Source organism: Anopheles gambiae, chromosome 2 (assembly GCF_943734735.2).
Source record: "Anopheles gambiae chromosome 2, idAnoGambNW_F1_1, whole genome shotgun sequence".
Taxonomy (NCBI): Eukaryota; Metazoa; Arthropoda; class Insecta; order Diptera; family Culicidae; genus Anopheles; species Anopheles gambiae.
The window spans coordinates 60,209,917-60,236,537 of record NC_064601.1 but is presented as its reverse complement, the minus strand read 5'-3'; the positions used below and the strand labels follow the sequence as shown (position 1 = coordinate 60,236,537).

The 26,621-nt window shown below is 39.5% G+C and overlaps 3 protein-coding genes across 4 annotated transcripts in view; 1 reads left to right on the top strand and 2 right to left on the bottom strand.

The window, feature by feature from the left end:
- Nucleotides 1-26,621, bottom strand: part of LOC1274421 (uncharacterized) — a 151,268-nt gene that overhangs the window by 118,961 nt on the left and 5,686 nt on the right. The window lies entirely within an intron of this gene.
- Nucleotides 1,629-4,263, top strand: LOC4577184 (uncharacterized). Its single transcript, XM_001230950.3, has 6 exons — nucleotides 1,629-1,888; nucleotides 2,042-2,239; nucleotides 2,311-2,529; nucleotides 3,522-3,713; nucleotides 3,846-4,076; nucleotides 4,142-4,263. The coding sequence occupies exons 1-6, from the start codon at nucleotides 1,787-1,789 to the stop codon at nucleotides 4,205-4,207; spliced, it is 1,008 nt and encodes a 335-aa protein (XP_001230951.1). The 5' UTR covers nucleotides 1,629-1,786; the 3' UTR covers nucleotides 4,208-4,263.
- Nucleotides 22,171-26,621, bottom strand: part of LOC133391117 (probable cyclin-dependent serine/threonine-protein kinase DDB_G0292550) — a gene marked incomplete at both ends in the record, with an annotated part of 7,474 nt that continues 3,023 nt past the window's right edge. Inside the window, one exon of the mRNA XM_061641862.1 lies at nucleotides 22,171-22,873. Coding sequence (XP_061497846.1) covers nucleotides 22,171-22,873 — 703 coding nt within the window. The remainder of the gene's footprint in view (nucleotides 22,874-26,621) is intronic.

Sequence of the window (26,621 nt, the reverse complement as noted above, 5' to 3'; positions counted from 1 at the left end):
AATACTTTAAATCTTAAATTTTAAAATCTATATAAAATAACTATGTTATCATGCGTTCATTGTTATTTGTTTATAATTTACGAAGTTGTTCAAATATTCTAGCAACCATATTGTCTCAGATATTATATTATATTTAAAAAAACATAATCTATGAACATTATCATTAACATAAAATTCTTTCTTATAATAATTAAATATCATATAATTTGAAAACGTTACATTAGCTGACATAGGCTAATGCTGAAGCTGAATAGGCAAATATATAAAATAAACTGTATTTAATCCGTTTCGTAGCATTCTGATGTGAAAATCTTCAAGTTCCTCGAAGAGCAAATGGATTTTTCTTGTTAAATCATATTACTAAAGTCAGAGTTCAAGCGGTAATTGTGTTCCTTAAATTTCCGCTATCGGTCACACATAGGTGATGTAAAACCTTCAGTTGCCAAAGGGATAAAAACGTTAAAAACCGATTTCTCGTTGCTCACATTTCATTCTTTACAGTGCTCATGACGTGCGTTTATGCTGATAATGTTTACAAGAAATTAAATATTTCAAAACAATAAACCATAAATAAACTTATCAAAAGAATTTAAATCCAGGCATGTACAATGCATCAATCGCAAGACCGAACAAATCTTGCTTAAGTTTAATGAAATTTTGTCCGGCTTTCTGATTAACGCACTGTGTACTGCAATGTATAAATCGTTTTCGGCATGTGCATGTCAACATTAAGCATGCTTATAAATATATATATATATATTTCATATGGGAATGTATAGATAAAAAAACAGGCAATTCGTAACTGTATACAATGTATTAAGTTGTCGGGCTCTAGAAAAATAATTAAATCTATGTTACATTCTCTTCATCGCATTATGTTTGCTATAGGGTTGACTAGTTAACATAACAATTAACTAGCTGACTATGAAATTCCTAACGCAAGAGCTTTTATATTACTGAATCGTCAGAGCATTTCTAAAATGTTCACCTTGATAGCGGTCAAGGTGCCCGAGCTTGTACACAATACACCATATACCATACAATAATGTTGTATGGGTGCTAATGTGTGCGTAAAATCCGGTTCAGTGACTAACAAGAAATTCCAGATATAACGGGGAAAATACCAAAAACAAAAAGGAGAATGAAATCACCATGACATTTGTAGAACAAAAAAACACATACATCATCATAAGTATGGAATTATAATACTAATTTCATTGAAAATTCACATAATGATTGAAATGTGAATAAATTCAATAATGCTTGTTTTTCTTCTTCTTCTTATTTTTCTTCTTTGGCTCAACAACCGTTGTCATTCAACGCTTGTTCTTCACAAATAAAAAATGAGTCTTCGTGAACAAAAAAAAAAACATCTATACACTGTCCATCTTTATACTTGATAATCATATTTAAGTGTCAGTTCGGTTGTTCATTATCAACTTTTAGCATGTGATGCAGGAGTTTACATTTCTCGTTTGTCTTTAACCATTTTGATAATGTAAGTTTGTTCCATAGCATGTTGCGTTATAAACAATTCAACAAATACTAATACATTCGCATACCCTCTCTGCAAATGCGATCGTTGCATGGTCATTCCATTCGATTTTCTTTGAAGCGCTTGTTTTGGCTTACCTTTGTCTACAATCAGAGTTTACAGTCAGTGCTGATTCGTTCGTTGAAATAGCAAGATCACTTAAATTATACTAGGTAGATAGCTGTTTTGGACATTGTTACTAACACACATTTCACGAAAGCGAAGTTGTAGCAAGTTAATTGAAGATAAAATATGCATCAGCAGATATTGTTGTTTGTTATAGTGACACTGAGTTGTTTATATTTCTGTGAAGCGCAAACAGATAAAAAACAATGTGCAAAAAATAATGAATATGTAAGTCAGAATTGTCATCTTAAAACTGGTTTTACAACTTTTATACCAGCAATAATAATTTTCATTAGCTGTGTTGTGATTTAATGTTAAATTTAATGAATATGAGATTAAGTCTTATGGATTCTTTTACCATACACCCTTTTTATTATGAAGTGTCTTACTCATCGAGATTGTTGTTCAGGAAGTTGCTTAAGCTTCTCATATAAATGCGTACCTGTGCCAGCAAGTGCTTCTGAAGGATTTATAAGCGTTCCAGTGAAGCCAGTTCCAATTGATACAGCAAATCGTTTCGGAGCAGATGATGGTGGTGCAAGTTTAACCCAAAAGACATGCGCTCTGAACGGAGAATATGTAAGTTTAAAACAAACCACATTTCAAACAACATATTACTTAATTGCATTTTTTTTTAATTGAAACAACAGTGTTTGACGCATATGGAATGTTGTTCAGGCAATTGTTTAACTTTCTCTTATAAATGTGTGCCTCTCAGTCCATCTGATTCTGCCATGACTGGGCCACTCTATTCAACACCCCAGATCTCAATGGTAAACTTTACGAATCGAATAGGCGATGAAACTTCATCTATTTTAACAACAACACATACTTCAGTTCCAAAAATGTGTGCTAAAATTGGTGAATATGTGAGTATACGAAAATCAAAAATAGCCAACACTAATAAATTAAGATTTTTAAACTAGGAGTAAAATGACATACACAGTGCACTCTATTTAATATAAGAACTCTTAAGTTTGAAAACCTCTTCCTCCTAGAAATGTTCTAACAGTCTTTTCATTTTCAGAATATACATTATTGCCCATATAATTTAGAAAACCACTTAAATCTGCATTCCTCTTATTTGTGTATGCTGTTGCCATGTTTGCTAGTTCAACTGGCAAAATAATGTTTTGAACTTTTCTATAGCTTTCCATGAAACTTTCTTTAACTTTCAATCTTTATAACTGGATAAGCTCTCCTATTTGACAATCTCATTGGCTCTCAAATAAAAGATAAGTGACTGTACTTTCAAAAATGTGGAAAAAAATTATTTTTATGTTTTGCTTAACAAATGTTCTTGTGCGCATAGAGGACACGGTCCTAACTGAGCTAGAACCCATGATAGCAATATTGTTAGGTCGTACGAACTCACAACCGTACTACAATACCAATATGTGGGGAAGTAATTACTAAATTATTATTTTTTATTAAGAACAGGGATCTCTGACTTGTAGTCCGCGGACTTTTATATATTTATATATATATATATCTATATGCATATACTTATACTATATACTATATACTATATACTCATATATATATATGAGCATGTGCTTATGTATATAGATATATATATAAATATAAGCTATATAATAATATAAAATATATATAAATATAAATATATAAATAAATATATATATATATATATATATATATATATATATATATATATATATATATATATGTGTGCGGTTTTTTCAAACAAGAGCAGTACATGATTCTTTAAAGGTTGGAGAGCACTGATTTAGAAGACACATTTAGTGTTTAAATGTTATAAAACAATTAACATGCATTTACGCATCAGTGTATTATATTTTCATTTAAACTCAAACCTGATTATTTATAATTTTTAAACCAGTGTTTAACATCTTCGGAATGCTGCTCCAAAAGTTGTTTAAGCTTTGCGTATAAATGCGTCAACAGATATGACCTTTCAGTAGTGGCAGATCCAAATCTACCTGTAACATCAACTTATACTTCCAATCGTTTTGGGGGTACAGTAGACGAAACAAGCACAGGAACACCCAAGTGCACATCGAACGGATTATATGTAAGTCATTGAAAAGCAATTTATTAATTAACTAATATGTTATTAAAATATTTTTTTCTATTTTGTTATGTTTTGTATGTGTATATATATATATATACATAACAACATATATACTATATACTATATACATAGTGTGTCCACAACAAAGATTGCTGTTCCGGAGCATGTTATAAATCTGTATGTTCAACAGAGATCCGTGTTGGTGTGCTGGAATCAGAGTTAACTCGTCCGTCGGTTATAAATGGACCATATATTCAAGTACAAAATTTAGATGACCTCATTACCCGTTACAGTGGACAAATTTCAACGACAGAGCAAAGCGTTACTCATATAGAAGGGCGGTGTAAAGCTATTGGTGATAGCGTAAGTAGTTAAGCCTTTAGCTATAATAAGTAAGACTTATTATTTTCTTTGTTTTAATTTCGCAGTGTACCCGGCATGAAAATTGCTGTTCTTCAAACTGTCATTCATACAGGGGAAAGTGTGTTACCTAAATTAAACTTCATAACAATTTCGAAAAAATAAAAATTTACTAATAAATAAAAATAAACGTATGAATTGTTCTTAGTCTATATTAACAGTTCTACTACACGCAGTAACTGTAACGACGATTTGATCCAAATTTAGCATACAGGTAGTTTAAAGTACCTAAACAGAAGTTGTTGAAAACTCAGGACCAGTGCTGCAAAATATCACTATCAATGTCATAAAAAAATCTGACTGAAACAAAATTCATATCAGCGTCACGTACTCAATTGTGATAATCAGTGGTGATACTCAGAACGATTGGTGTGACTAATACATGCTCATGAAATGTTTGCGGCCATCGCTTGGTCAGTCACTATATCACGACTTTTTTCTGCTGTGATCAATTTTGCAAAATGTGACTGACATAGTCATGACAAATTCTGGCTGAAACAAAATCATCTCAGCGTCACCAGCTCTACTGCGAAGATCAGAGGCAAGCCTCAAACAGTTGGTGCGACTACCACATGCTTGGTGACATTGAATCCAACCAAGTCTTGATCTTGATCGCGACATTTTCAGTTGGTGATCATCGCGATGGTCACGGGAGATATGCGGTGCGTTCAAGTGGTTCCAAGAAACAAAATGAGCATGTTTTCTCGCTCTGTTTGACCCGACAGATAATCAAAACAGATAGAGGGAGAAAGCATGCTCATTTTGTTGCTAGAGCCCACGCGCCAAGGTTATTCCAAAAATGTCGCGATTATCGCCGACAACAATGTCGTGACCAAGTGAGTTACCAAAAGTTGGGTGCTAAACTAAATGTCACCAAGCATGTGATTGATTCTCCAACTGTTTGAGAATAGTCACTGATCATCTCAGTTGTGTACGTGATCTGATTTGAGCTTCGTTTCAGTCATGAGTGTTGCATTTGGCAGCCAGAAAAAAATCATGATTATGCTAGCGCCGGTATTAAGCTAAGTTTGTCAGTCAGAGTATCGCGTTGGACTCAAGAATTCACATGTCGTGTTCAGCATGTCATGGCGCACTTTTATTGACTATCAGCAATGAGCATCAAGCAACCACGGATATGTTCATTGTTTTCGTTGGTGATAATCTCGTGATACTCATGACATTTGCAGCACTGCTCGGGACCAGTTGCGGATGTAGGGTAGGGGGGGGGGGGGGGGGGGGGGGGGGGGGGGGGGGGTGGGGCACTAAACTGGTTTTTGGGAGTTTGAACGCCGTAGGGGGCCGTAAGGGGGCCCTACGATCATCAGTCCCAGGCTCTAAAATTGATTCGCCAGCCTCGCGGCCCCAACGTCCATCCTTCCGGGGGCCCTTGTCGCTAGTACTCTGTCCATACGGCATACTATAGAATGGCGATCTACGGGGCCCCTTAATCGGTGGGGCCCCAGGCGACCGCCTAGTCCGCCTACCGTTAGATCCGCCACTGCTCAGGACACTTATTAAAAATACGGGAAATCAAACATTTTTAAGATTTCAGAAAACATGTCCTCTATATTTCAAATTATAGGGATGATATTTGCTATAAATGCGGAGTAATAACGTATAACGAATATTCATGTAGTGTAATCTAGGGCAAAATGGTTAGGTGGGGCGAAATGGTCATTATTGGCAAATTTACATGGTTATGATGATTTCTAATGATTGAAAAACATCAAATACAATGTTTAAAGCCCACCAAGAATGTTTAATAAAAATAGATTTCAAAATAAATGAATATTTTAGCAAATAAAATGTTTGCTCTAAGCGATGTAAATACCAACGTCTTGAAAATAAGCTTTCGTAATAATTTAACGTTTAATTAGAGCAAGAAAAGAATGTGTATCCAGGTGCATGATATTTGTCTATGATTTACGTGGGAAAAGTAATAATTTTAATCTAATTTAAAGTTTTTAATGTTATTGTTTACAAAATGTTTCACTTGGGGAAAAATAGTTGCTCCAGCTTAGGACAAAATGGTCTTTATGCCTTCACTGGAGCAACATGATGAAGCTGTGGTATAAGCTAAGGTCGCTACAATACACTAACTTTACATAAATAAAACTGTACTGTATGTGTACACCAAGAAAATTTACTGACAACACGTGAATTATTGAAATATTCCAGCATTTGACTAAATTACTCAACAAAACACTTAAATACTAAACTTAAATTTCTATACTCACAATTCTACCGCGATGCAAGAGCTTAAACCAAAGACTAAAGTTCAATGTTGCGGTCCATTTTGCCCTTTTGTTTTGAAGTGTTTTGACATTTTGTGTAAGACCATTTAGTCTCATAACAAAACCATTTTACCCCACATACAGTCTTTCCCCGAGTTACGCGAATAATGCGAGACATTCGCGTAACTCGTATTTTCGCGTAAGTCGAATTTCACGTTTTACAACCCACATATGATTGATAAATTGTAATCATTGATTGAATATAGTTCTTTTATGCACTAAATTACTTATAAATGCAGTTCATGTAGAAATCTCGGTTATTCTTTCTTTTTTATTGATTTAAAACGTTTGGAAAATTTTCAATTTTTTGCATCTGACAGTTGTTGTAGAAAATTTTACTTACTTGACATATGAACTGAAATTAAAATTCCCGTATCTCGAATTCGCGAAACTCGAGTGTCGTGAAACTCGGGGAAAGACTTTAATACATTTGCTTGACTTTTTACGTAGATTTTTAAATCCATTTTAAACGTATATATTTGTTATTAATGTGTCATCTTAAGATTTTTTTTCATGAAGAAGACATTGAAGTATGGATTGATGTCAGAATAACAGTGGAAAAGGGTTTAACCCTGTCACTGGAAACCAAAAAATCATCGTTTTCTAGGCCACCGGGCAACACGGGTAGCCAGCGACTTTGGAAGCTAATATCTTTTGAATGCGCAATCCAATATCGATGCAATATTCTGATGAAAATTGAACAAACTAATGCAATTTCTATGACTGTGCATATATTGGTTCAACTCGCTACTGTTTTTTAGTTATCGCTTTTCGAAGTGGACAAGATTTGAATAAAAAAAATACTTTTACAGTACTTAAAAAAATTTTCACAGCAAAATGATTCTAGTAGTTTCGAGAACTGTATGTCGCACGTCTTTTATACATTTTTTAGAATTTGTCTATGAGCCATAAAAAATATAAAGGAGTTTTGATTTGAATAAAACCCGTTACATCACACCTGTCATAATAATTTTGTAAAATGCTCATCTGCGACAAATGCAAAAACTTTATAAAATGGCCTCTGTTGGTAACTAATGTTGATTATACATTGTAAAGAGACTTACAGGCCTATTATATTGCGTTCGGCATTCGAGAAGATTCACTCGCACGTTCATTATGTTCATTTTCGTATCGTTTTGCTAGCGACTTTCCGCTTCGAGTAACTCATCGGCAGATTCGAGTCGACGAAGTAAAAATCGGTACCGTACTGCTCGAACAGAAAGGTGCATTCGAGAGATTTTCTGCCGACAGATCAAGCTGTCGGAAACGCGCAAATTTAATCTCACAATGAATTTAAGCCACTGTCTATGTGTGTAGTTAAGTTTAACATAAGTTTATCAACACTCTCATGGCTCATATTTACCCCATTTCCAACAAAATTATGGAAAAATTGATTTTAAAGAAGTACTGAATCTATTTGTTTACACTCACTCCGACCGCCGGTTGCTTCGACCAACTGTCAAACACACAGATGCCCAAGTAGCAACCGAAGCCTGTTTCTCCCAGTTTCATCTCCCTCATGTCCAAAAACTGCCTTCGCTCACTATTCCTATCCCATTTCTACATTCTACAACGTTTGTTGCGTTCTCGCTCATCAGGGTGTTAGTCAATTCTCTCTTACCACACGAAGAGAATATTCCTGTACACTTCGTGTGTTGGATTCTACCCATCCCTGTTGAACACAAGTCATTTTCTTCCATCGCACTCATCTGGGTGTTTGCTCTTTTCCATCCAAGCCAAAGAGCGACTTCAGTGTGCTCTGAACTGTGGACGTGAGAGTGTGTGTTTGTGTGCTGCGTGAACTATTTTTCCTGCGTAAAACACTTTTCCGTACTGGACCATCCGCGGTGTTCTTTTTGCTTTATCGGAGGACGAATTGTTATCATCTAATTGTTTCGGTAAGTGGCCTTTTCTAAGTGTCTAGTGTTATGTGACATTTATTATAATTAAAACATTGCACTTTACAAGTTTCAGATGTGTGCTGCTACCGCTAGCTGTTCCCAAAACCTCTTCAAATTGCGACACTGTGTGCCTGTGTGTGCAGGCGTTAATGTTCAATTGATCCTCAAGCACAAAGGTAAGCTTTTCACATCTTCAAATAAACTGTAATCTTTTCAACAAAGTGTGTGTATTAATTGTGTATTTTCATCAACAGCCTTCATACAACACCGCGGTTGAGGCGCGCCAAATTTGATGATATCTTCCCGGAACCAAGCAGACTGAACACGCGCACCACCAAACGGGCTGCAGCGCGGTGTGAAGAGAGAGGAAGAAGAGAAGACAGAATTGGAAACAGCCGCGCCAGTCTACCAACCACCGTGTGTGTGTATGTAAGTATGTGAGAACACATGTGTGAATCCTCTTGTGCGAACTGCAAAAAGAAAAGAAATAAAGAGTGTGAAGCAGCTAGGCCGCCGCAACCAAATCAAGAGAGTGAATTCTCATTTCAATCCGAAAAACTGGGAGAGAGTGATGACATGCGAGAGAGAATAAAACTAGAAACACGAGAGAGGGCCACACGAAGCGTTTTCGGGTTTTTTTTGCCATCGTGCACATTTTGCTTTATGCGCGCGACTAAGTGAGCCTTGATGAGCGCGATGGCTCCCATACAAAGGCCTTCGGCTTTGCTATCTGGGTGTTAGAACAAAAATGTCGACGAAACCTTCATCGATTCGAATGGCGAAAACGATACCAATTTTTCTCCCGCTCGACTCGAGTGCTTCCGACGGAATCGAATGTCATTCGAGTAAAATAATAGGCCTGTTACAGGGTTTTCCAAGCCACTTCAATGTTGAAACTGGAAATTTCAATCACGTTAAATGTATGCTGAAGGCTGCACGGGTAAATTCAAGTCTGAAAAGCCAGTTCAATACAAAAAGTTTTGTTTTCAAAATCGTTAAACTATTTTTCAATATCGGTATAAGCCATTTCGATCTGTCAGTTTGGCGGGCTCTCGCCGCAATGGGATAGAAAGAAATTAAATACGTCAAAATGTTCAGTGAGTGAGGTTTTCTGCATCATCCCAACGAATACAGTATAGAAACCATGAAATGAACAAAACTATAAATAGTTTTAATTAATTTAATAATTGTTGTTTGCACGTTAAAACACGTTTTCAATGCTAAAAGAAAACAAACCATCAATCATTGAACATTTTGACGTATTGCATTTCCTTCTATCCCATAGTGGCGAGAGCCCGCCAAACTGACAGATCGAAATGGCTTATACCGATATTGAAAAATAGTGTAACGATTTTGAAAACAAAACTTTTTGTGTTGAACTGGCTTTTCAGACTTGAATTCACCCGTGAAGCCTTCAGCATACATTTAACGTGGTTGAAATTTTCAGTTTCAACATTGAAGTGGCTTGGAAAACCCTGTATCAATTTATTTTTGTGGTCAGCTTTTATTTATTTGCTCAATTCAGTGTTTATATTAGTTAGGTATCTAGTATTAAGTTATGGAGGCCAGCATGGCTAGATAACTTTGTTAAGTAATTAATTAAATACATGAATAAATCCCATCGCCATTATGGGATAGAAGGAAATGAAATACGTCATAATGTTCAGTGAGTGATGTTTTCTAAATCATCCCAACGAATACAGTATGGAAACCATCAAATGAACAAAACTATCAATAGTTTTAATTTTTTTAATGAATTCAATAATTGTTGTTTGCACGTTAAAACACGTTTCCAATGTTAAAGGAAAACAAACCATCAATCATTGAACATTTTGACGTATTGCAGTTTCTTCTATCCCATAGTGGCGACTGCCCACCAAAATGACAGATTGAAGTGGCGTATACCAAAATTGAAAAATAGTGTTACGATTTTGAATACGAAACTTTGTGCTTTGAACTGGCTTTCCAGTCTTAAAATCGCCCGTGCAGCCTTCAGCATTTGTTGAAATCTTCAGTACCAACATTGAAGTGGCTTGGAAAACCCTGTAAGCTTCCAAAGTTGCTGGCTACCCGTGTAGCGCGGTTGCCTGGAATAGGGGTATTGGAAAACTTAATCCTAAAAATCAGGTTAATTATGCTCAAAAAATTCTACGAAAAAATTCAGTGATAGATGGCTGTGGATTACACAAATATACCAAATTTCAATTGAATCGGATTCCTGGAATCAGAGAAATGAGCAATAAAGATCGATTTTGCTACCCGGGTAGCCGGTTGCCTGGAATAGGGTTACGCAATAAGATGCAGTCCCAAATCATTAACCGGTCCATTTTGTCATGCTTTTCCCTATATTGAATTTTAAGATTTTCCGTCAAGTTGTAGATGTAGGCTTGTGGTTTTTGTGGTATGTTTTTGCCACTAAAACAGTTATTTGATCTGATTCTGGCTGAATATTATAATGTTGTAGATGAAAGCGGGGCAAAATGGGCATGTGGGGCAAAATGGTTAAAAAGCGTTATTTCACTACAAAGATACATTCAAATGCTTAAAATGTATTCATTGAAGTGTTCTATGAACACCATGTAAGTTTCATAACCCTTACATAACAAATAACCAAGAGAAATGCAAAATAAGATTAAGTAGCATATTGGTGTAATTTTTGCCACTTCGAAAATGAGCTTAAACTAGTGTCACAAGGATTGGTGGAAGTTTTACATGGTATATTTTTAAAGATATGATATTTCTTTACATTTTGCTCGAGAAAACAAGGCATTTGAATGCGTATTTTTACTATTATAAAAATAACTACAAAAATGCTTCAAGTGGGGAAAAATGGGCAGTTACGCTTGGGGCAAAAACGGCAGTTACGCTTGTGTAAAATGGGCAGATGCTTTTGACATATTGGCGCTTGGTGAGGCTATGGTGTTGTATTTGTCCCTACAATAATGGTAACAGGCACAGCTTCGAAAGATTCGATTGAAACATGTAAAATCTGTTTTAATTTTGATAACAAATGTTTGAAGGAATTTAAAAGGCTTTCATGACCAGTAAAACAAAAGATAGGACGAGAATACATTTTACGAAACGTGCGCAAAAGCGTAGACCATTACCTAAGCGCAGTTGTTGTGGCCCAAGTGTTTTGACGTTTCAAGTTTTGTTTATATATGCCCATTTTGCACAAGGACTATGCCCATTTTGCCCCGCGTGTTAAAATAGTAGCTCGTGAAACATCAACATGTTTTTTCATGTGTTTAAGTTATTTTCAGGCTATGTGGCAACTTTGATTTATAGATAAATCATAACGGCATATTAAAAATAATTTGTTTTGTGGCATATTCAAAGGAATTTTCAGTAAACTGCTATACATGCCCAATTTGCCCTGTTTTCCTCTTCCTTTTAACCTTAATTTCCATAACCACCTACCAGGGTATGTTTTGCTCTTTTTTTTATAACAACTGCTAGTTGATTTACAAAACTGATGTCTCGTTTTAATCAAAAAAATGAGGAATATGCAATCCGAGGAGTACAAAAACAATAAGATCAATGATTCTAATGATTTTACCCCTAAGCTTCGATTCTTCTTATCGGTCGTAATAACCGTAGGTTATTAGGATCTGTTATGACAATCATAGCAGATAGTGTCATGCTACTGCCACCTAGCATAGAAGAAACACGAAAGGCTATCCGTCGGCTGAAAAATAATAAGGCACCCGGAACCGACGGAATTGCAGCTGAACTGGTCAAGAATGGAGGTGCACGACTAGAAAACGAGATTCATCAAATTGTTACTGAGGTGTGGGATAGCGAATCGATGCCTTGTGATTGGAATCTCGACATCATCTACCCCGTATACAAGAAGGGAGACAGGTTGGACTGCAACAACTACAGGGGTATTACGGTGTTGAATACTGCCTATAAAATATTCTCCCTGATCCTTCAGGATCGCCTTGTCCCGCACGTCGAAGAGATAGTAGGAAACTATCAAAGAGGATTCCGAAACGGAAAATCAACCACTGATCAGATCTTTACCATGCGGCAGATCTTGGAGAAGATGGCTGAATACAGAAACGACACATACCATCTCTTCATAGACTTCAAAGCCGCATACGATAGCATAGCCAGGGTAAAACTGTACGACGCCATGAACTCATTTGGAATCCCGGCCAAACTGATAAGGCTAGTTAGAATGACTATGACCAACGTCACATGCCAGGTGAGGGTGGATGGAAAACTCTCAGGACCTTTTGCTACCACCAAGGGTCTGCGCCAGGGGGACGGGCTTGCCTGTCTCCTATTCAACTTGGCGCTAGAGAGGGCCATCCGCGACTCGAGGGTGGAGACTACGGGAACCATCTTCTATAAGTCAACCCAGATCCTGGCATACGCTGATGATATAGACATCATTGGTCTGCGGCTCTCCTATGTAGCAGAAGCCTACCAAGGGATTGAGCAGGCGGCAGAGAACCTCGGATTGCAGATAAACGAGGCAAAGACCAAACTGATGGTGGCAACATCAGCGGGTCTACCAATAAATAATCCGAATCTACGTAGGCGTGATGTACAGATAGGTGAACGCACTTTTGAAGTCGTCCCACAATTCACCTATCTTGGGTCACAATTGACCTCCACCCTCGAGTCGCGGTGGAGAATTGTGGGACGTCACAAGGTCAGCAACGACAACAGTATGGAAGTTGAGTTGCGTGCAAGGATGCTGGCTGCCAACCGGTCGTTCTACAGCCTGAAAAAGCAGTTCACCTCAAAGAACCTGTCGCGACGGACGAAGCTGGGACTATATAGTACCTATATAGTACAGTATCGGACATAAGGATAGAACCCTGGTGTTTTCAACGCACCTTGCACTTGTTTTACCACGTTACTTGTGTTTGATTGTGTGTATGTGTGAGTGTGTGTGTATGTGTGAGTGTGTGTGTATGTGTGTGTGTGTGTGTGTGTGTGTGTGTGTGTGTGTGTGTGTGTGTGTGTGTGTGTGTGTGTGTGTGTATGTGTGAGTGTGTGTGTATGTGTGAGTGTGTGTGTATGTGTGTGTGTGTGTGTGTGTGTGTGTGTGTGTGTGTGTGTGTGTGTGTGTGTGTGTGTGTGTGTGTGTGTGTGTGTGTGTGTGTGTGTGTGTGTGTGTGTGTGTGTGTGTGTGTGTGTGTGTGTGTGTGTGTGTGTGTGTGTGTGTGTGTGTGTGTGTGTGTGTGTGTGTGTGTGTGTGTGTATGTGTGTGTGTGTGTGTGTGTGTGTGTTTTTTTTTTTTTTTGTTTTACAAGGAGGGGGAATCTTCGGAAGACTCCCGTTGTCGCACGGGTGTTGACATGGGATTCTTACCCAGTAAACCCCCTCCTTGGGCCATATACCCTTCCCCATGGGTTCACCTTTCGGTATGCTTCTTGGAGAAGGGCTTATGCATTAGCATTTCAACCTCGCTACTGCACGATGAGCCAAAGTTCGCGAGACAGATTTTACAGTTATCACGCGAACACAAAACGGTCATGACGACGACGCGAAACACAAGACACTAAACGACACTTTTTCTGCCGCGCACTCAAGCGTTCACTAACACATACACTCTCGACGAATTTAAATATCGCCGAGCTGCTGGTCTTGCTTCCATTTTTGGTGCAGCTTGGTCAGGATCAGACGCATTGTTGTTGCCGCTGCCTCCCATGAGTCGGTGTGCTGCAGCATGACTTGTACCAGGTTAGAACGGCCCACCTCTACTCTGCAACTCTCGTTCAACTGCAGGCGTTCCTCGGCGAATCGAGGGCAGTGGAACATGACGTGGTCCACCGTCTCATCTTCATCCTTGCACGCAGGGCACCGAGATGAAGAGGCGCGATTGAACCTGTGTAGATAGCTTCTAAAACAGTCATGGCCAGAAAGAACCTGGGTGACAAAGTAGTCCACATCACCATGTTTCCTGTCTAGCCATGCTGCAACGTCGGGGATCAGCAAGTAGGTCCATCTTCCATTCAACGAGTTACTCCACTCGTTCTGCCATTGCCGCATCGATGCTTGCCTTGAGGCTTTCTTGGCAGTCTCAGTGAGAGATTCCCCCGCACGCGATTTCCGGAAGTTCTTTGAGTCCTCCTCGAGGGTGATGCAAAGAGGCATCATGCTCGCAATAACGCATACCGCTTCGTACGAAATGGTACGGTACGCGCTAGTAACACGCATGGCCAACTTCCTGTGCACCTTATTCACGGTGTTCTGGTGCTGCTTCTCCTTTAGTATATGCGCCCAAACCGGCGCTCCGTACCTCAACACCGAGATGGCGCAGTTAGCATGAAGGCGCCTAATGCTGCTACTCGGTCCGCCAATGTTTGGAGTGAATGCCGCTAGTGCATTTATTGCTTTCATGGCCTTCTTGCAGGCTTCCTCGAGGTGGCTCTTAAATTTCAGTCGGTCATCAATGACTACCCCAAGATACTTCAGCGATCTGGTAGACTCGACTTGTACAGTTCCTGCCATTATCGATGCTTTTTGGTGCACCTTGTGACTGCTGATGACGATGAACTCAGTCTTCGCATGCGCAATCGCTAGCTTTGCGTCCCGCATCCACCGGTCAATCCGACAGACTGCGTCGGTGGCGAGCATCTCTACCTCCTCAATAGACACAGCTGAGACAGTGATAGCGATGTCGTCTGCAAAACCAGTGATTTCGACACCAGGAGGGAGGGCGAGGGTCAGTACTCCATCATACATGACGTTCCACAGGGTGGGACCAAGCACTGAACCCTGGGGTACGCCTGCGGTGATGGCATTGGTTTTCACTCCTTCCGCAGTATCATACTGCAGCACGCGACCGTCAAGATAATTCCTCAACAGCCTGCACAAGTGCGGGGGAATCTTCATGCGCTCTACCGCTGCCGCAATTGCCTCCCAACTAGCACTGTTGAAGGCATTCTTCACGTCGATGGTGATGAGTGCACAGTATCGAGCTCCACATCGCTTCCGTTGAAACGCCGCATTACCTTTTTCCAGCACCGCCAGTATCGCGTCCACTGTAGATCGTTTTTTCCGGAAGCCGAATTGACGATCAGACAGACCGTGTGGTCCCTCAGTGTATTTTGTTAGGCGGTCCAAAATCACCATCTCTTGCACTTTGGCCAGGTTATCCACAAGTCCCAAGGGCCTCAAAGCTGACGGGTGGCCTGGCGGCTTACCTGGCTTCGGTATCAAGACTAATTTCTGTCTTTTCCACATTGACGGAAACTGGCCGGTAGTCAGGGTGTTCATTAGCACGTTTTTGAACACATCAGGGTATGCCAACATAGCAGCCTTGATCGCCATATTGGGGATGCCATCTATCCCAGGAGCTTTGCCACATTTTAAACGATTGGCCAGGTTAATAATCTCCTGTCTCGTTATAGGCACAGGGTCAGTCTCTGGCGTGTTGATCGTAGGACTGAGGTTCGGTGGTGCATGTGTTGGAAACAGGGTTTCAATAATGCTCTTCAGCTTTACAGGACACTGTTCTACAGGTTCCGAAGACTTTACCTTATTCATGAGTGTATTGAAGGCAAGTCCCCAGGGCTTCCGAGCGATTTCGTCGCATAGCTTGAGGAAGTGTTGCCTTTTACTGGCTTTAATCGCTCTTTTAAGTTCTGACCTAGCCGCAATGTATACGATCCTGAGTTGTTGTTTTACTTCAGGGCATCTTTCTCGCTGCATTTTGCGCCGTGCTGCTACGCATTCAGCCCGTTGTCTTTTAATCGACGCGTTCCACCAGTACACAGGTGGTCGTCGCCCGTTAGGAGGTTTTCTTCTTGGCATAGCGCCATCACAGGCTTTGGTAAGGGCTATCACGATTTGAGAGGCGCTCACGGCTTCGCCGAAATCTCCGAAAGCTAAAAGCTCCTTAAAGAAATCCTCATTGAAGGATTCGGTTTTCCAGCCTCTACCACCAACTCGGGACCCATGCGCTAATGATGATGTTAGCCTATGCCCTTGGATGATGGCGTATCTGACAACATTATGGTCGCTGAGAGTGAGTGCATCACTAACTCGCCAGTTCAATCTCTCCGAGAGGGTGGGACTGCAGAACGTAATATCAACGATTGATGTCCTCTCGTTTCTGTTGAACGTGGGGGTTGTGCCGGTATTTCCCAGCGTTACTCCCAGCCGGGCGAAGCTTTCGAGAACAGCATCACCTCTGCTATTAGTTCGCTTGCTCCCCCATTCCACAGCCCAGGCATTGAAATCACCGGCAATTACAAGTGGTCTATGCCCATCCAGCTCTGCTACGAGGTTGTCTAGCATAACATGGAAGCTCTCTAGCTCCCAACTTGGGGGAGCATAACAGCTGCAGAAAAACACTCCATTTACTTCAGCTATGCAGAAACCCTCGAAGGTGTTAGATACTACCCGTTGTATTGGGTACCTGCCTGTCACCCATATTGCAGCGTTCCCAGTCTTATCTGCCACCCAGCTACTAGAGCCTGTTGGAGCGCTGTATGGCTCAGAGACTATGGCAATATCTCCTATCTCCTCCACCATCACCTGGCTCAGTAGTGCCTGTGCCTCTTCACAATGGTTTAGGTTTATCTGGGCTACTTCCATGGTGCTGTTTTCTTAGCCGCCGGACAGAATGCTCCACTAGAGTGATGCGCGTTGGATCCATCTGGACAAAGCACACATCGTGGTGGCTGACGACACGTAGCAGCGAAGTGCCCTTTTTCCCCGCAGCGCAGGCAGCAGTCCCTTCTGTCTGGTCCACAACAGTCCTGAGAAATGTGGTCGGTTTGCCAGCAGCGATAACATCTTCTGCTCGGTATATTTATACGCACCGGGCAGACTGACCAACCGATTTGCACTTTTCCTGCTCCTGTAACCACCGACACTAGCTTTACCGGGAGTTTCACTAGAGCGGTCTGCATACCAGAGAAGGAAGGCTTCATCGTTACCTCCACCTTATAGCCTTCGAGACCAGTTATCTGGTTTCTCAGATCCCTCTCTACGTCAGCTGCTTCCGTTTCTTCGTCGATGAAACGAATTTCTACTGTCTCCATTTGTCCCAAAGACTTTACGTTGCCAGCTTCACCAATGGCTTGTTGAATCTTTCCGGAAAAGCTTTCGCACTCCGTTTGATCACTTTTCTTAAGCTCAAATAGCAATCCTCCATTTTTTGTGCTTCTTATTCGAGCAACTTGTTTGCCGAACGACTGTAGCTCAGGGTCAGCTTTAAGCTTGCGGAGGATGTCTTTGTGCGTTGATACTTCAGTTGTCTCAACTAGGATTGCCTCCGTTTTTGGTCGTCGCGGTACGGGTTTAACTGGGCCGTTGTGTTCACCCGATCTTGTTTGCTTACCCTCCGCCATGGTTCCCATCTTCTTCTTGCGTTGGGCCTTTTTGCTGACAACCGTGCTCCATAGCTCACCGTTCTCTGAGTTTTTACCCCCTTCGCTGTACTCTGCATCTGGACGGTTACAAGAGGGAGCATCGTTTTTTGCTCGTTTAGCGTCCTCTGCTTCCTCTGGCGTTCTCGCTTTCCTACTTTTCTTCCCAGTCATAGGTGTTTCTGGAGGTTCCGATTGGACCTCGCGAAGCGCCTTTTCAGCCCTCTCCGCTCGCAACTTCATAGTCAGCAGCTCCCGTTCGATACACGATAACGCCGAGAGGATGCTCACTGACATCTTTTTTATCGGAGCATGTACATTGTTCCGATCCTTCGTATACGTATGCAGCTCCCTTGCTACCATCAGAGCTTCTTGCAGTTTGCTGGCACTAACCTCGAAACCCTGTTCCTTGATAGGATGGGAAGTTTCCTGGCACTCCATGCTGGCTGAAGTCTGCTCTTCCGGCGTAACTTCAACGACATCCTCCGCCGGTGAAACAGAACCCTGCACATTATCATCCGGGGGCGATCTTGGCGTCTTGCTGCTACGACCAAAAAAGGCGCCTATGTCCTTAAGGGCAGACCCTAGCGGACGAGGATGAAGCGATTCGTTTCCGTTCATTCCGTCAGGCGAATCCAGATACGCAGCGCATTTAGTTCTTTGAGTGTATGCGCACCCTAAGACGCTAACCGCGCACGGTACGTGTATGCGCACCTTAATGCTTCTTCCGCACGTTAACTCAAAGGCACTCACGCACTCGATGATCGTAATACACTCACTACGCACACAGTATACCGGTGGTGTTTGGATACCACACACAACGCAACGAACGCAACGATAAGTCACTGAAACTCACAGAACTCACGTTCTAGTCACTCACGCACTGGGTGCTCCTAGCTTCACCAGCACAATTACACTACTCGCTACACTCTAGTGTGCGTAGAGGCACCCGTAATACCGAACTATACTTCACGCGCACTATCAATATTTAAGTGGTACAGTGTGTATCCTAAATGCACGAGATACTTTCCACGGCAACACCACTACAAACAACCGCACTTCCTTCTAAAACGACCTTGTTCTATAGTGGCGGCTTCACCCGCGTTCCACAAGATTAGCACGTTCCGCGCTTCTGCCCCTCAGCAGAAAAAGGCCCGCGGTCAGAACCCGCTACACGCACGGAAACCACAGGCAGAACCAAATTCCTTGTCGAGGAAAAGCACCAGTGAATCGCACTAAAACACTATAAAAAACAGCTTCGATCAGAAGGGACAACAAAAGCACGTCCTTCATGGCTCAACTCCAATCAATCCATCCATGTGTGTGTGTGTGTGTGTGTGTTTGTGTATGTGTGTGTGTGTTTGTGTGTGTGTATGTGTGTATGTGTGAGTGTGTGTGTGTGTGTGTGTGTGTGTGTGTGTGTGTGTGTGTGTGTGTGTGTATGTGTGTATGTGTGTGTGTGTGTGTGTGTGTGTGTGTGTGTGTGTGTGTGTGTGTGTGTGTGTGTGTGTGTGTGTGTGTGTGTGTGTGTGTGTGTGTGTGTGTGTGTGTGTGTGTGTGTGTGTGTGTGTGTGTGTGTGTGTGTGTGTGTGTGTGTGTGTGTGTGTGTGTGTGTGTGTGTGTGTGTGTGTGTGTGTGTGTGTGTGTGTGTGTGTGTGTGTGTGTGTGTGTGAGTTTGCGCGCGCGTGTTTGTGCGTGTGCGTGCGTTTGGAAACCCCAAAACTATTTGATTCTGATGCGTACATTTTCATCCGCTGCGGCTACAAAGTCCATGCATTTTCGATCTCGCTACCTGAGAGACAACACAACCATTTGCATTGGCATCTTTGCGATCGGCTCTGCTGTTGGGGGTATTAAAAAGACACACGATCAAAGCAAACGTGCGTGTGATATGTTGCACATTTATTTCTAATTCAGCTAGCGGACTCAAGTGGAAACAACATTTTGAATTGAATCCATACAAAAGAGGATTCTGGATTTGTTTATTACGGTGCGCGTATGGTGCTGCACCTGTCCGTCCAGAATCTGGTGGCTTGTTGGTTCGGAGTAGTTATCATGACGCCGGTTGACCGGCAATGCCTTGGAGTGGGTTCGGATCGGTAGGTTCATGTTTTGTTCGAGTGCATTCCGTGTATTTGTCTCGTCACATCGGTAGCCCGGCAGCAACAAAGTCAAGACAAACTCTTACCCGGGTGTGGACTGCTATGCTAAGTTCTTTTTATTATTATTGGCGTAATAGTCAACGCGATCATGCCGGCCTTTTCAGGACTTGAGTACCGCGTAGCCCTTGCTACGGCGGATGGTTCATACGCGATTAGAACCCACGACGGGCATGCAGATGTGCGCAATGATGGCGGTGCCGCGGGCCCGCTCCTATCCAGTGTGCAACTTGCATACTGCCACACTGTCTCCTGCCCGGTGCATACGCAGCAGGCAGGAAGAGGGATGTACCTCCAGAGTAAAAAAAAAACACCGTCATGAATCAGCGGGGGATCTAACGGTAGGCGGACTAGGCGGTCACCGAACATCTCTAGTCTGTAGTATGCCGTATGTCTAGAATTGGACAGAGTATTAGCGATAAGGGCCCCCCGGAAAGATGGTCGTTGGGGCCCCGTGGCTGGAGAACCATTTGCACCTCCCCTCCCCTCATGGCGACTACAATTTTAGGGCCTGTGACCGATGATCGTAGAGGTCCCATGGGCACCCCCCCTCCTTCCCCCCAATCCGCCGTCAATTTAAGTATACTGTTTAATCTCCCAACGGCTGTATGCCAGTACCCCCTCCTCCCGGTCATCAGCTACCATTTACAGGGGCCTCAACTCGTCTTTCCGCCTAGGGCCCCCGATTTCTCTACTCTGCCACTGTCATGAACTCCTTCCTTTCTTTGACCGATCGATCATAACATTCCGGAAGAGCATAGATTCGGCGACAGTTTTGCATACACACATGCGCAAACTGCTCAGCATATCTGTGTAATCTACAGCATACGAAAGCAAAAGATTAAGGTAACAAAATTATGCTTAATGCTTAACACGTTCAGCACAATGACATGCCCCAGGGACTGCTAGTGAACTTTTCAGGATGCTGGTTTAACAATCAGCTTGCGTTCTTGATGCTGGCGGAACGGAAAGTTGATGAAAATCAGCGCCGGGCTGAACGTATCAATGCGAATTAGAGTTCAGCGACTTGCACAGCAAACCCTCCATCGTGCGCTAGCGATTCCGTAGTCATTTTTACATTGCATCGATTAAACTCATTGCGCTTTTTTGGTTTGATTTGTAAAAATGCAACTTCATCGCCGCAATGTGTATGAACGGTTTTTTAAGCGCCACATCAACTCATGAGCATTGTCCACACGCGAGAAAGAGATGGCGCTATGGAGGGAAAAAGCACGGACGACGGCTGACAGCGATTGACCGTCTGACGCACCAACACATCCAAACCTTCGACAGCGCGCTCAGGCGAGGGGTTTGAGGCGGAGCCAGGGACGGGTAGCTCGACGAGCTGCACGACAAATTTGCCATTGGTAAGAATAGGAAGGCATGATAAAATTCTCCGAGCGCCATGATTTCTTCCGTCGCTTTGCGCAGCGGGTAGTATACACGTGGGCTTATCCCAAGATGTATGAATTTAGAAGCCTGATTTTTATCGCTTCTGCTTCTGAATGAAGATTTTAAGAGTGTTTTGAATATTCGCCAAGCCTCAAGAAAGCTCGTTTGAACAAAAGATTTCACCCATCCTGTCAAAAAGTGGTATTCAAATTTGGTTTAAAAAATCATACTATGAGACCACTTGGACTACATACACTTTGACTCTAGATTCCACCACGTGATCTCTTTAATGTACCTTGGGGTAAATGTAAACAACACCGTGTTTTCGAGCAGGTACTCGAATCTTATTCTAGCTTTGGGGATAGAATAATCTAGAATAAAAATCGCAGGCTAGTTTTTTGTGTGGTTTTGTATGGAATGTTTACATGATTTCAGCCTCCAACTGTCAAACTCCATACAAAAACCTGACTAGAATCGTGGTGAGCCCAGTATTATATAATAATATATGTTATTATTATTATTATGAATATAAAAATATGATTAATAATAATAATAATAATAATAGTAATAATAATAATAATAATAGTAATAATAATAATAATAATAATAATAATAGTATTAAAAATTATAAAAATAATAATAATTAAAATTATAAAAATAATAATAATAATAAAAAAAATAATAATAATAATACTAATAATAATAATAAAAATAATAATAATATAAATAATTATCGTTATAAAAACAACAATAATAATTAAAATAATAATAATAATAATAATAATAATAATAATAATAATAAAAGTAAAATTAATTATATAAATAAAAATAATAAAATAATAATAGTCTTAATAAAGATAAAAATAATAATAATAATAATTATAATAATAATAATAATAATAATTATAATAATGATCATTATTTTTATTATTATTATTATTATTATTATTATTATTATTATTATTATTATTATTATTATTATTATTATTATTATTATTATTATTATTATTATCATTATTATTATTATTATTATTATTATTATTATTATTATTATTATTATTATTATTATTATTATTATTATTATTATTATTATTATTATTATTATTATTATTATTATTATTATTATTATTATTATTATTATTATTATTATTATTATTATTATTATTATTATTATTATTATTATTATTATTATTATTATTATTATTATTATTATTATTATTATTATTATTATTATTATTATTATTATTATTATTATTATTATTATTATTATTATTATTATTATTATTATTATTATTATTATTATTATTATTATTATTATTATTATTATTATTATTATTATTATTATTATTATTATTATTATTATTATTATTATTATTATTATTATTATTATTATTATTATTATTATTATTATTATTATTATTATTATTATTATTATTATTATTATTATTATTATTATTATTATTATTATTATTATTATTATTATTATTATTATTATTATTATTATTATTATTATTATTATTATTATTATTATTATTATTATTATTATTATTATTATTATTATTATTATAATTATTATTATTATTATTATTATTATTATTATTATTATTATTATTATTATTATTATTATTATTATTATTATTATTATTATTATTTTTAGTATTATGCTGCAAACAAAGCATCCAGGATCATTTTGAACCTGTTTCTCTCAGCGTTCTTTTCGATCCGTTCTGGAACGCACGATCATCTGCTCTCTTTCATACGATGGGCCGATTTGGTACGTACAGAGGAAGCAGGTAAAATCTGAACCTGTTTCTCTCAGCGTTCTTTTCGATCCGGTATAGAACGTCTTTCTCTTTTCGTTTGCTGTTCTGTATGGATACACACACACATTCTGTCTATGTGACTGATAACAGCGCACGCTATATTCTCTCAGAGATAACGGTACAACACCAGCGCTTTGAAGCCAGAAAAGGATAGAGATTTGTGATGAAGTGAGAAGCTAATCGCCAAAATTGAAAGAGACAATCCAGCGCTAGCGGTAAATGCAATCAATGAATTGCTTCTTATTTGCCATATGGATATTATTAGCATTGGTGAGTTATTTTGACTGGATTGTGATAATCAATGAATTGCTATGTGTTTGGTGCTAAACTGTTCCGTTGCGCATTCAAAAAAACTCACTTGAATGTTTACATGTAATCTTCTTTGTGTAACTAAAAACTTAGGGTGTACAACACGTTTAGCCTTCCGCAATAATTTAATGAACACCGTTAATCGACCCATGGAATAGCACTATTCTTAAAACCAATTAAAGTGCACTAACGGACAAATGGAAACCCCGTTAGTGCTCCGTAAAGTATAATGTCAACCCTACGGAAACAACTTAACATTCTATGTATTTGTTATAGACCGATGATTCGATGCTAGCTGCTTCTATTGATAAATATTAATTCAATAAGTGTAGTGTGCGTTGCAAAACATTTCCAATTTAAATCATTAATTAGAAAAATAAAAAGAGAAAAATGATCAATATTAGTTAAAAACATAAACAACAAAATATATCGACCTTTTAATATAAAATGCACTGTACAGCGGTATACTTAAGTTAAGCGTTTTTCTTTAAGCAGTAGAATAGTTTTACACATTCACTAACTGTTATTTAGCTTTGCTTGAATTGAAACTGTGTGATAATTGCAAATAACAGATGTTACACAGTATTAAATGAATACTTTCAAGTTATCAATAAATATAGTGAGCAACTGAAAAACGCGTAAACATGACAGGTTATCTTGAACCTGCGTTCCGCGTTCCGTTCTTTTCTCCAGATTGGCAGGTTCGTTCCGTTCCTCAATTTTCGGAACTATTCCCATCACTACTACGTAGTGTTTGGGCAGCGTAAATGAGTAAAAAGCCATATAGAAGAATACTTTTTGCACACTCTTGCAACGATTTTTTTTAAGTTTCTTATGTGTTTAGTAGCTATTGCACTATTTTAATGGTTATTTTTAGCAATACGTTTGTATTGATGGTGCTTTTATCAAAACTTTACTTTACTTTTGACGCCCCATACTTATTGCGGCCATAATTCGCATTTTTCTGTAAAATATTCAGCTAGGCGAATACTTTTTGTACTGACTGTAACTGTTGGGATTTGAATGAAAAAAGAAAAAATTCAAATTTTAGACGTATAATAGTTTTCCTAGCCCTAGCTCTAAACAGTTTTTTTTTAATATCGGATTTTCTTCTTCTTCTTTGGCTCAACAACCGACATCGGTCAAGGCCTGCCTGTACCCACTTGTGAGCTTGGCATTCAGTGGCTAATTGATTCCCCCCCATAGCAGGATAGTCAGTCTTACGTATGGCGGCACGGTCTATTTGGGGATTGAACCCATGACGGGCATGTTGTTAAGTCGTACGAGTTGACGACTGTACTACGAGACCGGCACATATCGGATTTTTAGCGACAATATTTGGTACATATCGTTGAAAATGTTGTAAACAAAATGAAGTGCTAATAATTTTGCACAAAAAACATCCCAGACTCATAACATTGCTATTTCCATCAATTGCCATCACGAATGATGAGGATGATTTTGGTCGGTCTCTTACGACTTAACATGCCCAAATGGACTGTGCCCTCATACGCAGGACTATCCTGCAATGGTAATCAATAAGTCACTGAAAGACAAGCCAAGTGGTTCAGGCAGGCCTTGACCGACAACAGTTGTTATGCCAAAAGAGAAGAAGAACGATTTTAAATAATCACTTCCTCTTATCCTATAAGGATGAAATTTATCTCAGTGTTCTGTTGCACCATGAGGCATCTTCTCTCTAACTCAGAGCCATCGATCGGGTGCTTCATTTGTAAGAAAATATTAACATTATTGTTATATGTCGATGAAATCGGCTAAAAAAAAAGAATTTAGAAAAGGAAGTGTAAAAGAAGCACGAAAAATCATACCATTAACTAAAAACTGCCTGAGTAGCAGATTTAGCTTTAATCAATCCTGTAGTTATTGCGTGATGGAAAATTGTACAAACAGAGATATACTATACAAAAATGTGTCAATTTTTCTATCATTAGAAGATTATTATCAATGTTAATACAGTCTCTGAAGCTCTTAAAAAACTTAAGCCATCCTTCTCCCCTGGACCGGATGGAATACCAGCCTCGGTTTAAAAAAAAGTCACCTTCTCTGTTCGTCCCTCTATTGGTGAAATTGTTTCACCTATCTTCGTCCACGTCTTCATTCCCTTTATTGTGGAAGCGAGCATGGCTAGTTCCCATACATAAAAAAGGTAACCCGTCTGTCATTTCCAATTACCGTGGCATCTCAATACAATGCGCAATAACCAAGGTATTTGAGCATATTATCCATACCTATGTGTTTAAACTCACCAGTTCTACTATTATCCCTCAGCAACATGGCTTTTTTCCTAACCGTTCTACAACAACTAACCTTATGTCCCTCACCTCTTTCGTATCATCCCAGTTAGAGTCAGTTAAACAAGTTGATACTATTTATACTGACTTCAAATCTGCATTTGATCGTATTCCTCATTCCTTACTCCTAAATAAAATTTCACAACTTGACGTCAATAATCTTTTTGTATCTTGGTTACGTTGTTTTCTATGTGATCGTTCCTACAGTGTTAAATTCAATTATATGTTTTCGACTCCCTTCTCATGTAGTGCAGGCGTACCGCAAGGTAGTGTCCTAAGTCCTTTGCTGTTTATAATTTTTATTAATGATGTCCGTACCGTCCTCCCTCCTGAGTGTTTCCTCTGCTACGCAGACGACCTCAAAATCTTTCTCCCAGTTTCGTCTCCTAGTGATTGTATTTCCCTACAAAATATTCTTGATCGTTTTTCCTCTTGGTGTTTTAGTAATTCCCTCACATTATGTCCTTTACACATTACACATTACACATAAGTGTAACGTCATTTCGTTTAGTCGTTCGCAGTCTCCAATAACTCACTCGTACGTCCTAAATTCTGTGCAAGTCAATCATGTTTGTGTCGTAAACGACCTCGGTGTCTGGCTTGACAGAGGCCTCACCTTCAGCCACCACATTGACACAGTTGTCAATCAGGCGCGGAAAACATTGGGTCTCCTAAAGAAAATTGCTTGCGATTTCTTCGACCCAATGTGCCTGAAGACTCTGTTCTGCTCTCTGGTCAGATCGATTTTGGAGTACTGCTCAGTAGTTTGGTCCCCTACATCTCGAATCCACGTGGAACGTATCGAGCGGGTGCAGCGATCATTCACCAGGTTTGCTATATGTAAAATCCTGGGTGGATTGTCCTCCCCCATGCCTCCTTACGAGGGCAGGTGTCGGCAGCTTGGCCTAGAACTATTGGAAAACCGCCGTTCCCATGCCCAATCCACCTTTATTGCCGCAT

Excerpts from the sequence above, each read along its gene's own strand:
- LOC4577184 (XM_001230950.3), top strand. The coding sequence starts at position 1,787 with ATGCATCAGCAGATATTGTTGTTTGTTATAGTGACACTGAGTTGTTTA. Across the intron at positions 1,889-2,041 it reads GTGCAAAAAATAATGAATAT|TGTCTTACTCATCGAGATTG; the intron begins GTAAGTCAGAAT and ends TTTATTATGAAG. Across the intron at positions 2,530-3,521 it reads GTGCTAAAATTGGTGAATAT|TGTTTAACATCTTCGGAATG; the intron begins GTGAGTATACGA and ends TTTTTAAACCAG.